The 16,372-nt window shown below is 38.6% G+C and overlaps 2 protein-coding genes across 10 annotated transcripts; both read right to left on the bottom strand.

Moving 5' to 3' along the window:
• Window positions 1–2,843: 2,843 nt before the first annotated feature.
• On the bottom strand, window positions 2,844–5,830 carry LOC131320073 (uncharacterized). Its single transcript, XM_058350640.1, has 4 exons — window positions 5,676–5,830; window positions 5,470–5,576; window positions 3,260–3,338; window positions 2,844–3,034 (listed from the first exon to the last, which is right to left on the bottom strand). Exons 1-4 carry the CDS (start codon window positions 5,676–5,678, stop codon window positions 2,987–2,989), a joined length of 237 nt encoding a protein of 78 aa, XP_058206623.1. The 5' UTR covers window positions 5,679–5,830; the 3' UTR covers window positions 2,844–2,986.
• A 697-nt stretch (window positions 5,831–6,527) lies between these two features.
• On the bottom strand, window positions 6,528–15,570 carry LOC131320068 (receptor-like serine/threonine-protein kinase ALE2). Of its 9 annotated transcripts, none has more exons than XM_058350631.1 (16): window positions 15,077–15,570; window positions 13,754–13,867; window positions 13,448–13,675; window positions 13,219–13,326; window positions 13,038–13,130; window positions 12,848–12,940; window positions 11,613–11,741; window positions 11,310–11,513; window positions 11,112–11,201; window positions 10,923–10,982; window positions 10,697–10,804; window positions 10,216–10,587; window positions 9,856–10,134; window positions 9,173–9,562; window positions 8,601–8,844; window positions 6,528–7,820 (listed from the first exon to the last, which is right to left on the bottom strand). In XM_058350631.1, exons 1-16 carry the CDS (start codon window positions 15,150–15,152, stop codon window positions 7,136–7,138), a joined length of 3,273 nt encoding a protein of 1,090 aa, XP_058206614.1. In that variant the 5' UTR covers window positions 15,153–15,570; the 3' UTR covers window positions 6,528–7,135. The 9 variants fall into 9 exon arrangements, with proteins under 9 accessions (XP_058206614.1, XP_058206613.1, XP_058206610.1 ...); XM_058350630.1 differs by having other exon boundaries at window positions 13,219–13,353; window positions 13,448–13,651; XM_058350627.1 differs by having other exon boundaries at window positions 13,219–13,353; window positions 15,077–15,569.
• Between the last annotated feature and the right edge of the window lie 802 nt (window positions 15,571–16,372).

Genomic DNA, 16,372 nt, shown 5'->3' with positions numbered 1-16,372 from the left:
TTTTTCTAGTGAAAACGATATGGTAAAATTCTAAAATTTTTTTGTTAATGAAAACGATATAATAAAATGGTTAAATTTTTAGTGTTTTTTGTTAGTGAAAACGAGGCTCGAGTGCAAAATACTAATGGAGTACTACACTCCAAAAGGAGATTGTGAATAATTTCCCCATGTGTATATGGACGAGGGGGCTTTGCTATGCCTCATGGGCCACTACCCGTACCCAAATCCAAACGGTGCCGTTTTGTAGGAAAAAAATTCTTAGGCTTTCCTATTTGCAATTTTATGAGTAGAAATGTGATTATAAGAATTTTAGAGATAAAATTTAATTATGTCTCTTTAGAATAATATATGATTAGAATGATAAGATCTTCACACTGGTTCAAACGGATTGAAAATTGAAACAGTTAATTTTTTAACTATATTTTTAATATATAAACCGTTTAAAAATTAAGTACTCCAATTTTTAATCCGTTTGAACAAGTGCGAAGATCTTATTATTCTTGACATAATATTCTAAAAAGACATAATTAACTTTTGTCTTTAAGACTTTAATAATCATGTTTCTGCTCCACATAATCCTAAATAAAGAGCAAATACTTAATTATGGGAGTTCTAGAGACAAAAGTTAATTATGATCCTTTAGAATAATAAGATATTCGCACTTGTTCAAACGGATTAAAAATTAGAGTATTTAATATTTTAGACTGTTTATATATCAAAAATACAGTTAAAAAATTAACTGCTCCAATTTTCAATTTGTTTGAACCAGTGTGAAGATCTTATTATTTTAAAGAGACATAATTAAAATTTATTTCTAAGGTTTTCATAATCACGTTTTTGCTCCAAAGGATTACGAATAGAAAGCTTAAGAATTTTTTTCCTCTAAAACGGTACTGTTTGGGGGTGTGGGTAGGGGGTACTGTGCCTCATGGCAGAGCAGAGCCCTCGTGTCCTGTGTATATATGGCATTAGTGTATCAAAAAAAATACTATGCTGCCAAGGGTACTCAGAGGCCGTTCTACTTTCTAAAAAAAAAAAGAAAAGAAAACTTTAAGAAAAAGAAGATAATTTCAAGATAAAAAATTATGTATTTTACAAATTATTTTTCTATTAATATAGATCTTATTTGATAGATCTCATTGAGATCTTTTAAACGGTGCAAAAAAAATTTAAAATTATTTTTGTTATATTTGTTATATTTGAGTTTGAAATTACCTTCTTTTTAAAAAAATATATTTTTGAAGAAAGCAAAACGGGGGACCTGAGCAGTGAGCACTGTTGGCTATCTGGGCTCACTCCAAAGTCTCGTACATATGATGATCTGAGTCATTATTAATTTTAAAATTGTCGAGTTGCTTTGAAATAATCAGCTCATTTGAATAACTGTGCTTGATTACCTGTCTAACTTTTCATCCACAATTCAACTAATTTTGAAACTGAATTTAAAAATTGAAAGATTGTATCAAGTACTCAATATTATCCAATTGAGTTGATCATTATGAAGGCACCTCGATAAGATTTTTTTAGAAATTACTAAACGACACAAATCAATAGTGCGGGACCCCACCACACAATCATCAGTACCCATAGTCATGTTCAAAGTACATACGGGCAATTATCCAGCTCCTCCGAAGTATTACGTGACGTTGCCTATCTAGTATTCCAAACCATTTACGTTGCGAAAAATTTTGGGGGTAAGGTCATTTTATCATTCACTTTTGTTGAGCGGTTGGAAGACAAGAAATGACCTACATTGTGTGGTGGATACCTTTTATTTGCAGAGACTCTGAAAGTAAACCAGAGAGTACCACATAACAATGGCTCATGGTTTACTCCGAGTATTGAATAATTGGCCAATATATACATATGCCAAAAATGATAAAACAACAAACACTTGAATGCGAACTCACAATATGTATGTGGCCCACACATAGTACACCTCCTGGGTGCGTATTTCTGTGTGCAAGTATTTGTGGTTATAACATTGTTGCTATGTGTGCATATGCATATGTATGCACGAATGAATATCGGAGTAGGGGCCCTGTATTTTGCTCACTACAGGATGTATTGAGTAATCGCAGCCGTCTATCTCAACAATCAACAGTTTGAATTTTAAAGAAACTCTTCTAGGAAATAGAAAACTCTTTCTAGAACCGTTGAAAATACTTTTAGATGGCTTCGATTACTCACTATACCTTGTAGTGAGTTTGGCCCCCCGGATGAATATACGTCTAATGCAGCCGATCCATCGACAATCGTTAGTGAATCGGGGGGTGGTAGGGAACGCTAGGTATTATCAGGCTGTTCTCATCTCTGTTATGGATACTCGATTTCAACTTGCAGCAACGGTATGATGTTTCTCTACAGATATGGTCATATGGCGCATGAGCTATTTGATTTACAGGCCAGAAGAAAAGGTTCTAGATGATCTCAAGAAGTTCAAATCACATGCGATCGAATGTACATCGAAGTCTTGAAAGAATAAACAGAACAAACAGAACAAACAGATACTTCAAGGATCGCGAAGAAATCGTTCGTAAATTTTTTGTCGAGTCGCTGTAGCTCTTCAAGTGGTATACGTTAGGACTAAATTCTAATGGTTGATGCCAGTCAGTGTCCGTAAAGTTGATTAATTTTACCTTTTCTGATTTTGAATACCAGGACTGTACCATAGATTCTTGGTATATCTGAACTTGCCTTCAGACCACATGCCAATATGCAATGCACTGCATAGTCTTGTGATTTTTGGTCCGGAGTTGGTACTTTTCAATTCGCAGTATGCGTTTGTTTTGCGTTCACAGAGAGAGAGAGAGAGAGAGAGAGAGAGAGAGAGAGAGAGAGAATTGTCAAATTAAGTTCTTCCAAAACACAACCAGCAATTCATTGAGCTCCCACTGCTAAGACAGCGTTAGAAATTTTAACTGATACTACCAAAAAAGACATCCTTCTTCAACCAAATCATTCTCGGTTCACTGACGAGCAGAAATTAAACATAAACACCACAAGCAAGGAGCAAGAACAAGGATCCAAAACCCTGCACAATAGCAACAAAGGTATCACGTCATAATGGATTGCTTAGGGTTTTTGAGCTCCTCGTAACCTGTGAACCCGCCGCGGACAGGGTAATATTGGACCTATCCGCAAACTATGTGAGACAGGGCATTATCAACACAGTCGTACAAATTTTCAGGTTTACAGTAACGCATTTTAGGTTATTAACGTGAAATACCACCAGACAAATTAAAAGCAGCTAACATACCAAGAAAACAGATGCAACAGCACCAGTGGTGAGTTCCTTTGCCAGGCTGCGGTTTTTCCTTGAAGAGGTTGCTTCATAGCTGCAGTTACAAATGTAAATCCATCAGAAAGCACAACTTTGATAAAGGAGAAGCGATCAACCTCACTATTAGTAGGGGCGAAGCAGCCTTTATCAGTAGAGTTTTACAGCAATTCAAATACTTGTTGCATACTTATTTTAACTCCAACAGGCAAGGCCAATTCAAATTTCAAACACAAAGTCTCAGGTGGGGAAACAGTCCCAAAGCACAATTACACGAACAAAAAAAAAAAGGGAGAATGTTTGGGCTCACCAAGATTTTAAGCTATGTGGATTCGTATTATTCCATAATATTTCCTAACTTATTTCTTTTTACCCTTCACATGCTTTAGTTTTGGGTAGAAAAGCAATAGCAACAATAATTGGCACACCTGAAATAAACCACCACACCCACAATAAGCGCAACGCCTACTACCAGGGAAAATCATATTTACTTTGCAAACTTATAAGTATCGCCACACCAATTATCAGAAAAAGTCAGTGATGAATTCCCTTCACAATTCCCTAGCTCTCTCTCAAGTGTAACGTGCTTGACGGTGAAATCCAAAACCTAAACACCATGAGATGAAGTGTGTGCACATACGTATAGTTTGCCATCCTTCTAGTATAATAGCAATTGGACAATCACAAAATTATACAGGTTAAGCACACCCAAATTATAAGATTTTCACCAGAAGTTAGAATCATGGATCCATAATCATGATCCAATTACGTGCACACACAGGTATAGTTTGCCAATTGCCATCCTTCTAGCATAATAGTCATCAGACAATCCTGAAATTATGAGGATTTGCAACGGCCTCTTTGCATCCCACCAATACACATGTTATTGAAACAGCATAGACTATTTTTATATAACGGTCTCTTTGCCGCCTCCTTACTTCACGTTACAAAATCCTACCCACAATACCTCCCACTTACCCAAACAACCACCAGCATCGCTGACTCAGACCCTTCATCTCAATGTGCAACGCGGCAATAGAGACTTTGACCCTTTCATCTCTGGCTTTTCACCCTACTCCCACTCAAACTGAAACTTTGATCCCAGTCAATCGTATACAACCAAAATGAGATAGAAAAAAGGAGCACAAAGAGGAAGGCAATTAAAATGGACTTCGTTATTTTCTTCCCATTTTCCTTTTGAAGCCAAAGAAGTCTTTTCCAAGTAGTTTTTTTTCAATTTTTTCTACAATCAGACAAGAGAAAGTAATCCATTTTCTTCACAATTTCCCTCGTAAACATTTTCTCTTCTCTTCTTTTCTTTACCACATGTTCCCAACAAACCCTCAATATATGGGTGAGCCCAAAAAATGTTCTCCCATTCCGATACAGAACAACAACAACAACAGAACCCATTCCCATTCCAATACAGAACATGAATAGATATATGATGTAGAATATTGGCTCGTGTTAGTCATTGTCAAAGGATAAAGGCGCAAGTTGGAAGATACCAATCTTGGACTTTGGACTTGGCAGAAGCTTTTTCACGCTATGGAAATCTTTGCTTTCAGTCTTTGACAAAGAAGATAGGGAGCATTTTTTGCTTTGCTTGTGTAGTATCTATAAATGGCAATTTAGATGTGTTTAGGAAGAACAATGGAGATGAAAAATGCAAGATCTGCATACTTGTGGTGAAACAAGTTGTTCTTTGGGTGGTGAGAGTGGGTGTACAAGGGGCTGGTTATGTAATTTAGCATAAGCATTTTACTTGTACTCGTTATTCTCATATAGTAAAACTGTAAAAAGAACGGATCTCTCCCGACCCGTGGATGTAAGTTGTTTTTGGCCAAACCATGCAAAATTTTGTCTTTATTTATCTGTTGTCGTTGCGAATTACTACTTTCTCTCTGAATCCCGGCCTTGGTTTGCTTCTGCTAAAATCCCAACAGAACCCGTGTCCATCGGACGATTTCGTGATTGAAACTATCCAATTAGCATATACTATCAAAACTAAAGCCTAGATGAATGTCTCTACTAAAAGGAACTAAAATCTTCCTACACACGCGGCATTTTCTCCGTTAATTCTTCAAAGCGGCCAATACCCAATAACAAATAAATAAAAACAAGTTCTTATCATCCAAGCCCAATTTATCAGTCTTTTTTTTATTGTTACGAGAGATCAGATGGCTTACACGAAGAAAGAAGCGGTGACGACGAGGCCGATCGCGAGCATGAAAACGGCTAGGGTTGGGTACCACTCGTCGGGGACGGGGCTCGATATGGGTTTCACTGACTGACCCTGTTTCAATTGCAAAGGGAAAACACAGAATGCGAAGATCAGAAAACAGGAACTAAAAACTGAAACGAATTCGAAGAAAAAAGTGGAGAAATTTGGTACCATTTTTCAGATCTTCGATCGGCTTCTCTGTCTGTCTGAAAGACTCCACACTCGAGAGAAAAGTCCTCTGAATATATGTATGTAAGACTTCATGATGATTCAGTACGGCGACGCTACATGGAGGCTCGTGGTTTCTCTCGCCTCCCTGGCCGTTAAATGCACGCGAATGTGGGCAGAATAACTTTGGCCGTTCGATAAAGTCGATTTCGTCACCTTTTATTGCTTTTTTTTATTTATTTAAAAAAAGGGAAAAAAAACATGGCAAAGGGTTTGTTTACACGGCTGTAAACGAATCAAGTAGCTCGCGAGCTTGACTCGGCTCGTTAAGGCTAGGCTTGGCTCACCTCCTTCGACAAAAGTTCGGCTCGTTAAGGGTTACTCTGCTCGTTTGGTAAATGACTCAGCTCGGCTTGTTAAAGCTTGAGCTCAAATATTTGGCTTTCATGATAAACGGGCCAAGCTCGGGTTTGCAGCCCTAAATAGTTTGGACTTTGAGGAATGGAATATAAGGAACTTAACCAGGCTTTTAATGAGCTCAATACAAATCGAACTCCGGAAACTTCATTTTTGCTTCATTTTTGTTTTAACATTAGAAGTTATCGAGCCAAGTAATTGGTTGTTCAAGATTTATTTGGATACCCAGTGAACTCAAATATGTGTTTGAGCACTATTTGTTTACTAGACAAACCGATCTTTGAATGAATTTTCAGCATATGGAATACGAATCGAGATCTACCTAGCTTGATTCATTTAACCGCCCTAATTCTGAGCTTCATTCATTCCCTGTGACCTCCAAAGTTTTTCCTTACTCTCTTTTTTCACTAAGGTGCATATCAGCAAGACAAATGAAAATGACAGAGAAAACTCGAAACTGATGATAAAAACATTGCTTCAATATTTACAACTACTACGAAAAGAGAAGCAGTTCAATATCACAACCTGCACATTTCCTCGAAAGAAAGAAAACTCTCACCTCATCAATCATAAGCAAAAACAAAATAATTCTTGATGCCACCATCCGAAAAATGCGCACCGTCTTCTTATTGTTGTTTGTATGGCCAACTTGGAAGCTCAGTTGAATTGCGGTGATCAAGATCAAGAAAGTCGCTTCCCGTATCACTCAATACTTATTGTGTGCTTCGCAAAATTTCCCAGCATTCAAATGCTACCCCAACAAAATTTGTTAACCATCCGTCAAACAACTTCACGTCTCCACCAGTTTCAATCCTAGAAAATAATCCATCTTCACCGGTGGCCCTTGTGCTTGCTCTCACTTAGAAGTTGAAGAAGTCCTAAGAAATTACAGGTGAAAGTGGATTCAACAAGACTGGGGATTTTGGATTTATGAAGGGCTTTGGAGAGGCAAAAGAAAAAGAAAGAAAGGAATTCATGATTTTCCCTCTGTTTTCCATACCCCTCCACAAATCCAAGATCCAAACACGAGAGACTGGCGGAAACATTCAGTAGGACCCAGGCCATAACCCAAAGAACACCCCATGCTCGCTCACGGTGCCCCCAGACAATCTCCTCATTTTCTGCCAGAGCTGCCTCCGCCTTCCACTCCTCAGGGGACCTGAACTCGAGTGCCTCCGAAACGACTCAGATCTCAGAAGCATTTTAGACGAACCAAACAAATCTGACGTTGAAATTCCCCTCTCAACATCAGATCCATAACCATAGTTGGAAACCGGGGAATGGTTTTGTAAAGGATCTATCAACTGTCCTGAATTGGCACTGATCCTGGCATCCAAATCAGCGGAAAGATCCTCTTGGCTACAACTTCTTGACCCGAATTCCTTAGTATCATCACTCTCATTACACACTAGTTTCAATGCTTGAACAACCTCACCCATAAAAGGTCGGTGTGACACCTCCGGTTGCACGCACATCGAAGCGATAGCCGCTACTTTGGCAATGCTATCAAAGGGGAAATCAAGTCCCAGAGATGGGTCTATGATAGATTCTAACGCTTCTTTGCTCGTGAGTAGTGAACGGGCCCATGAGACTAAGTTTTCTTGACCAGGTGGCTGAGACATGTCAACTGGTTTTCTGCCCGTTAGGAGCTCAAGGAGGACTACTCCATAGCTGTAAACATCACTCTTCACAAGAAGATGACCGGTCATTGCATACTCAGGAGCCACATATCTGTTTGGGAAAATAGGTATAGATTAGTGTATGATCATGTGGAATCACAACACATCCGTATTATGAAGCAAGAGCCACAGAGAATTCACAAAGTTTCTGAAAGAGTAAGTGAATGGCCTTAGATCCTGGTAGGAAATGTTTGACCACCAAACTATGACAGTTTGACCGGTTAAGGAATCATGAATTTTGCATCCCACATTTCCTCAGAAGATGTTTAATTACCATTTCCTTCTCCAATCCTGCTAATGGTAGAAAGGAGCAACTGTGATTGCTCAGTTAGTGAATCATTGTAAAGAGAAATCTACAGGATACGGAACCATAAGAAAGTCACGGGGGTTGTATAGAAGTCTGAAACCATCGTGGTGTTGCTATGAGGGGTGTATCCTAACAAACCCTAAATTAAAAGACCAAGTCATTTGTGGTTTTTCCTTGTTATGAGAATTCACAGTGAGAAGATATGCAAATATTTTGCAGTGAATTTAAGAATGATTGTGGTGGGGAGCAAATAGTGTGCATTGTATCCTCCCCCTCATTTTTTATGGTAGATTTTGAACTGTCACAATTGAACTACTTAGTCCTACCACATCAAAATCCGAGGTTAAGAATCAGAGACTATATCTTGCCGTCCATCAGGTCTGATGTATCAAAAGGAGCAGAGCCTATGAGGAAGCTAAAACTAAGCAAAGCAAAAAGTTAAATACACAACAGGGATAAAAATTACGGCAAAAAGAGTTTAAGTACAGAGAAACCAAATACACGCCAAATCAGATAGGAAAATACCCAAAAGTTCCCATGACACGTGTAGAAATGTGCCTGTTCTCTTCATCCAATGCAGTTCGAGCCAAGCCAAAGTCGGACACTTTTGGTGTAAAATCATGTTCCAACAAGATGTTGCTTGACTTGAAGTCCCTATGTATGACTCTGGGACTTGAATCTTCATGCAAATATGCTAGACCCCTAGCCGCTCCTAGTGCTATCTTCACCCGTGAGCCCCAATCAAGTGGAGCAGTTACCCTATCATCGCCTGAGAGCAAGCAAAATATGTTCAAGTATACCCACTTACAGAGAGTTAGAATGGAACTGTAAGAATCTAAATACAACGGCTTTGTTTCTTACGGATTAAAGAATCAGATTGGACTACAAATTTAAGGAAACCCATATCCTGTGAGCGGTAAGAATTTTGTGGTCCGGTTTAAATATCCACAAAACATGTGATATACAATACCATGGGACTGTGGTGTACTATGAATTCACACACTACTAGTCCAATCTGATTACGTATCCTATGAGATCATACATCTTTCACAATTACACAGGTCGAAAGAATAAGGCCAATAAGATCAATTTTGTACCATGTAGATGAGATTCAACGCTGCCATTTGGAATGAGTTCGTAAACTAGGCATCGACTTCGTTCCTCGGTGCATATCCCAATCAACTTCACCAAGTTTCTGTGGTGAAGACGGCTAAGCATTTCGACTTCAGCCAAGAACTCACGACCACCCTGCTGATCGTCTCTCTTAAGAACCTTGACAGCTACTTTTGTCCCATCTTCAAGAACACCATTATATACACGACCAAAACCACCTTCACCTAGTATTTTTGAGGCATTGAAGTTATCGGTGGCTTTCTTTAAGTTGCTTGAACTGAAAGTCTTAGCAGATCCAGTGTAAGTTGCAAAACTAGACACAAAAGATGGTGAAGCAGAAGTAGGCCCACTCCCAACCATAGAAGCAGTAATCCCTGCAATAAATATACTTTCGAACCTTGAAACCATCGGTAGTAACAAATTAACCCAGTGGCTATATTCCAGAAATAATACTACGAGAACACTTCATTTAACTACTTTTGGCAATGACAATTGTTTTCATCATTCTCCGGATCAAAAGTCACCATATTGCAACCAATTTTTAGCAGTTACGTGGAGAGATTTCCATCCTTTTTACGCGTCTTTATGTAGTCTTGCATGATATATCTATTTAGGCAATACATTACAATTCTTCACCTGGATTTGTGACAGTAATCATGTATATTACCTGATGGCTTTGACAGGGAAGGTAAAGTGGCCTGAGTTGAATCCTGTTGGCAGTCCCTATGTCTGAAAAGCAACACCCAAGCAACTGCACAACATAAAATCATGGCCATAGAGGCTGACATAACTATGATGGCCACGACACTGCCACTAAGCCCATTTTTATGCTTCCGCCTTCCAACATCAACCCCTAGGGGATGTATGGTCCTTCCATTATTGTCATGCCCAGAATATGGTGCACCATCTATAACACTAATGCTAGAAGGTGGAGAGGGTGGAAGACCTGTACGACTTTTAGTAATTAACAATTAGCAAACTAATAATGCAGAAATAAATCAAGGATAATGAAGGCTAATTCAAATACCTGGGTAACGCACGTATAATATTTCAAAATTTCCAAACAGGTAAGTACTTATTGCTACTTTTTTCTGCCAGAATCTCTGAAATATCAAATATGCTGTAGTGTTGTCAAATCTTTCTTCAAGAGGTACCAAGTCAATGAGGACAATCGTCTTCTCTGGATCTTGGCTAGCTGCATTTGCTCCCATGATGCGAACTTGACTTTGTTTCACAAAGACCCCGACAGCAATTTCCTCAGCAAGTTCTGATACCGAAGGGAAGAACGTATACAATGCTACATTCAGGCGCAGTCCAACTTGCATGGGCAACACGCAGCCACAGGGCGATCCAGGAGGAGTATTTGTCAGTGGATCCACACATGCTAGGTATGAACAATCTACAAATTGGATAGAACTGTACTTTAGGATTCTGCTGTAAATCAGAAACTAAATATCGGCAACCAATAAGAAAATACTGGACATAATAAAGTGAGAGAACTTGTGTACCTTCATTAGGAGGTGGAGGTGGTAGCGTGCGAATTGGAGGAGAGATTGGCATCTTTGGATTCCTCGGCAAAGATCCAGAAGGAGAAATTTTAGGGAAAAGGTAGGGCACTAGCGATACAAGCATGACCAATGGATAACCAATTAGAAAGTAAATGATACAGAAAATTTGAATAACTTGTGTCTCTTTTAACCATCAGAAAAAGGACAAGAAAGAAGATTTTCTTACAGTTAGTTTGTCCAGATGGAGCTGTTGGATATGGTGCAGGTGCAGGTGAAACATGACTCTCTGGTGAAGGAAGGGGAGAGTACAATGGGAAGACAGAATAACATGCCATGTAAGAGCAATGTCAGGGTTGGGAAACATCACTTTAGCACATAGGTCTTATGAGATGAAATTTCACAAGAGTTTACATACCTCGATTCATGGGTGGAGGGGCATTGTCTCTTTGCCTACTTTTTGGATGTGATTTGAGAGGATGTGAAGGAGCTGGAGCGAAGCTAGGACCTTTACGCAATATTAAAATCAAGGATTATGGAAAAGAACTTAGTGATATATGTACTAGTTCAAACACAAATAGAAAAATGGTGACATGTATTAAAACAAATATCCAACCTCGCTGACTTGAAGCAGGCGGAGGAAGCAAAAGTGATGATGGAGCAGGATTGGGGATGTTATCCTTCGCATGATAATGCTTGTGATTTGAGATTGGAGGTAATGCAGGAGAATCAGACTCTACATTTGGAGGAGGAGACATCGGAGATGAAAGACGAGGAACAGAATTGTTAAAATGCCTCGGGGCTTTGTGCATGGAAGGACCTGCAACAAGAAAAGAACCAGGTAAGCTGCATTGACAGCAATGTCAGTGACATCTAAAACCAATCCGTACAACAAGAAATACACAGCTTCCAAACATACCCTTTTGGGGGGAAGGGTTCACTGGAGAAAATTGATTGGGTGTTTCATTTGGAGGTGCAGCAACTGGGATGCCAGCACTTTTCCACGTGGCACTTGGTGAAGGAGTTAATACAGGAGAATTATCAGGTTCTGAAAAACATGTTCATCTCAATTATATCCAAATCAGTCTAGTAGTAGTGAAATTCCACAAAGATGAAAAATAGAGATGAGGTGGTCAAAGTTTGATATCTACACTAACTTATAAACATATAGCACCAATTTAGAAATGAACGCACTTGAAGGAAATAGACAACATAAATTCTAGAAGCACGACAGTACCAATCCAGTAGTTATTCAGAAACAAGATCAACAGATTGATTTTGATATAGTTCACACATGCCCCTTGTTGAGATGTGAGGACGTTCGAATCCCTAACACCCCTTAAATTTCTTTCACAGCTTCCGGATTATAGTCGACTCAACTCAACAACCCAATTCTAACTAGTTGGAGCTGGCAAAAAATTTTATTATATTATGACACTATCAAGGGCTATCTGTTATGGGTGAAATCCACCAGAAACAGATCATTTCTCCAGTGTCAACCATGGTTAGAGGCTTAGAGCCACATATCTATGAGCACAAACATGGAGATAGGATAGATAAATCAACACATGGAATTCTGAAAGGAAAAAGATAGCTGACATTCAGAAAAAATAAAATGGATATTTCAACAATTTTCTAAAGAACAGGGTTTTTTTTTCTTAAATTCTGTATGTCAAAAGCACTCCTAATGACTTATTCGAAATATTCTGCATTCTTAGCAGAACTTGCACAAGAAAAGAAGGTTGTTTCTACAGCCGTATACTTCCATCATAATTGGACCCTATTAATTTTCCTTCTATAGGCTCTTACTTTTTCGTTTTCTGGGACCGGAAGAGGAGGCCTGATTCCAAAGTATTTGATTGGACACATATCAGCAAGTATAAAGAAAGTATCTATAATATCCCACACAATTACTATGTAGACATGACTCCTTCGCAGAACTGAACGATGTAGAACATAATGCAGCCAAGTTACAAGAATGCTATAAATTCCCGCAATCATTACCCAAAGAAGCTAGTCATAAGGCATACAAAGGGATTAGATAAACTGCTATAAATTCACATTTAGTTGAAGATAAAGACTTTCATGATCACAACCCAAAACAATTTTTTCCAAAAACTTTAAGTAAGTAAAGTTTATTATATAAGATTATACCGGGTAAATGAGATGGAGGTTCCATGGGGATTGGAGGGGGACTGGTGGGTGAAATTGGCAGCACTTTGGTTGAAGGTGATGCAACGGGCACTGCTTTATATCAACAGAAGAAAGAGTGTCAGGTATAATTTCAACCGGAGATATTCTTCTAGAGAGATATCACATTAACCTAACATGGAATGGTGAGTACCAGGAAAATTCGATGGTGGTACTCCAGGCATAATTGGCTCCCTGGGTGGTGGTGGCTTTTGGGGTAGTTCCTTTGGTGGTGATGTAGTTGGTACTGTAATTGTATACAGTATCAACTGGTATAATTTAGAATCAACCTTAAATGCAAGAGACGTTTTAGCAAAATCACATAAATCACGTACCCGGAACGCTCGGCACGGACAGAGGAGCATTACTGTCTGGTGCTTTGTTTTGACGAGAACTTGGTGGCATGGATCCTGGCACAATGGGGTAGAAGGTTGGTGGATTTTCTGGAGATTTCATTGGAGGCAATGTAGCTGGTTATCCATGATGAAACAAAACACGCATTTTAGGACCAATTTCAACCACAAATAGTTCATTATCGATATAACACCACATTCAGCTATATACCTGGAGCAACTGGCAAAGTGACGGGATTCTTATTCTTTGGTTCCTTTGTTCCAGGAACACTCGGTGGTAGTGATGGTACAACTCCATGACCAGTTAATGGTGGAGGAATAGAACTTTGTGGCGGAAATACCGTAGGAGTACTTGGGGACAAAGATGGTGCAACCCCTTTGATCGGTTGGGGTTCTGGGGGTGACACAAGGGGTGCTAGCAAAGGTGGCGGGTGTAAAACTGATCCCAACTTTTCAAATCAGAGTTGGATGAAGTGTTATTAAAGCAAATGGACATACCAGTATGATGGAATCTTACCGTGAGGTTGAGATGCTGGACTAGGTGCATTGCTTCTATTTGCATGATCAGGGGGTCCTTCTTTGATAGGAGGAATTGTAGAAAAAGTTGCTGGAGATGGGGAAATGCCATATCCTGACAATAACCACAATGCTAATGGTTCGCTGACATAACTTATTGGAAACATAAAATTTGCAAATTGTGGAAAGTACTGAGTTAGACACTGAGGAAGACTCGTTTCACTAAATGGGTACGTTGTATGCCTCGTTCCTTCGTTTTTGAAGGATACACATCCTGGTTTCTTTACTTAGCCCAATTCTATCATGAATATAAGAGAGGACCTTTTCTGCTTCCACTGGAGTTTAACAATCTATTAACTTCTCTGTCGGTAACTAGTGTTCTGGAAGAAGGGAGAAGGCGGGGAAAGGTTGTTTATACAACACATTAATTGGGGAAGACAAACCATTATGGACAAGCAAATTTTGCAAACAGGCTGAGTAGCTAATCTAACAGAAACTGCATAACAAATCCACGTCTTCAAATATGGCTGGCGGTAGCTTCCCAAAAAGACTCAGGGAAACTGCCAACACTTCTGGCAGTTCAGATTAAGGTTCCAAAAGACACATTTCTCATAGACACCTCAAAGAAAAGAATTGCTGGATGAAGTTTGAGTAACTTCATGTATCGAAAAACCCCAGCAAAACAAATATATTGAAGAACGTAATCAACAAAAACGACATCTACCTTGACTGTCAAATCCCCTACGAATTAGTCAAAAGACTCAAAACAGACTCTTTATATATTCACAGAGCACATATCCACATGTTTCCCATAAAGTGGAAATCATATCTAAATTGGCAATATACAATTTGACATACCCAGATCACCAACTTGTTGTTCAATTCACAAACATAGCAACAATCAAAAGAAATCAACACACCACAGGGGAATTTGACAAAATAATCCCGCTTTAATCCTTATAACTTAAAACACAGTTGAAATCAGTGGGAATCAAAGCAATCAAAACAGAATGTAAGAGTGAGCAAATATCAGCTGGTTCCCAAGAAATTGGATCACATATCCAGCATTGGCTAAACAGAATTTGGCAGTTAATACCAAAACCACCAAATAATCGTCCGAATATGCACACGCACAGAGACACGATACAAATAAAGAAACATCATCACACCCACAAGAAGCCAACCCCAATTGATTGGGACATAAGGTTCGGTTTGGTTTAATTTGGTTATCACACCCACAAGAAAATTCTCACAAAAAAAAAAAAAAAAAAAAACTTGGGTTGATTAACATATGATCAAAAAATACTGGGAACAAAATAATCACCTGTAGATCCTTGAACCACCAAAGCAAGCGCAATGGCGAAGAGCTTCACCGCCAGCCAATTCAATTGCAGACCCATAACACTAAACCCCAAAACTCTCTCAATCCCAACCTCCTCGAGTATACGAAGCAAGAAATATTAAAAACAGTAGTCAAATAAAGAATAAATAAATAGATTGATGACTTGAAGCAAAAACAAAAGGGTGGGGGGGGCAGGTTTAGATTAAACAAGACCCACAAATAGTGAGAAACAAGCAACCGAGGAGGAGGAGGGGTAGTTTATTGAAAAACCCCCAAACGGGTTTCTCGATAGGAAGCCAAACCCATAATTTGTTGTGGGTCTGAGCTCTGCAAGTTGCAGAGGTTTGAGGTAATTGCCATGCTAGATTGATGCAGACGTTTCTATTAGGCATGTGAGTGAACGGAGGGTGTAATAGGGAATCAATTTCACCAGCTAAGAAAAAACAGGAAGGGACAAACAAACAAACAAACAAGCGAACACTCACAGTAGTAACTGACAGACACAGGTTTTTATTTCTGTGGGGCATGGAGTGGGTAACGAAGATGAAAGAAAATATTTGAGAGTTGTCAAAACTAGTTTACGCAGTTTAATTAATCATTTTTTTTTATCTGATCAAAGGCAAATCATTCACGTTGCGATTAGAAAATTCACGAGAAAATAATTTTTTAATTTCAAGAATCGAATTCTGGTCAATTGAGTGGGAAGCAAATCCATCAACCAACCAGACTAACCCAAGTCACTTCTGTATGACTAACCCTGGTCAATATTTATTGTTATTTTCTTACCATGGCAGTAATATCTATAGAAAATTACTTTCAGACTTTTTTCACATTTGCCATTTATTTTTTAGAATATGCTTTTGTGTAAAGATATAATAAGATTTGTATTTTCTAGCATACGGATTTCCCCACTCTTCTTTTTATATTTGTATTTTTTTTTGTCTTTAATAGTATACATTTACAATATTATCCTCTCATTAATCATTTTTCAATAAATTTACACGAATAGAAAGAAAAAAAAAAAAGAGGTGTGCTGATAATAAAAAATAGATTGCATAAAAAGCGAGGGATTAGGAATCAATAAATGAAAGGCTAACATGTTTGTATACATGTTACAGCCAAAAAAAAAAGAAGCATTGCACTAAAAATGCACTAAAAAAAAGCATTGCTCCACCTATGGGGTTTAAGAGAATTATCTGGACTTGAAAATGCACTAAAAAATTGTACTCCGTATTTGTTACATATAATTTGATTTTTCTTTCATACTTTTTCATATTG

The sequence above is a fragment of the Rhododendron vialii genome, chromosome 3a, assembly GCF_030253575.1.
Source record: "Rhododendron vialii isolate Sample 1 chromosome 3a, ASM3025357v1".
Lineage (NCBI taxonomy): Eukaryota > Viridiplantae > Streptophyta > Magnoliopsida > Ericales > Ericaceae > Rhododendron > Rhododendron vialii.
This window is presented reverse-complemented; position numbering and strand designations above follow the sequence as displayed.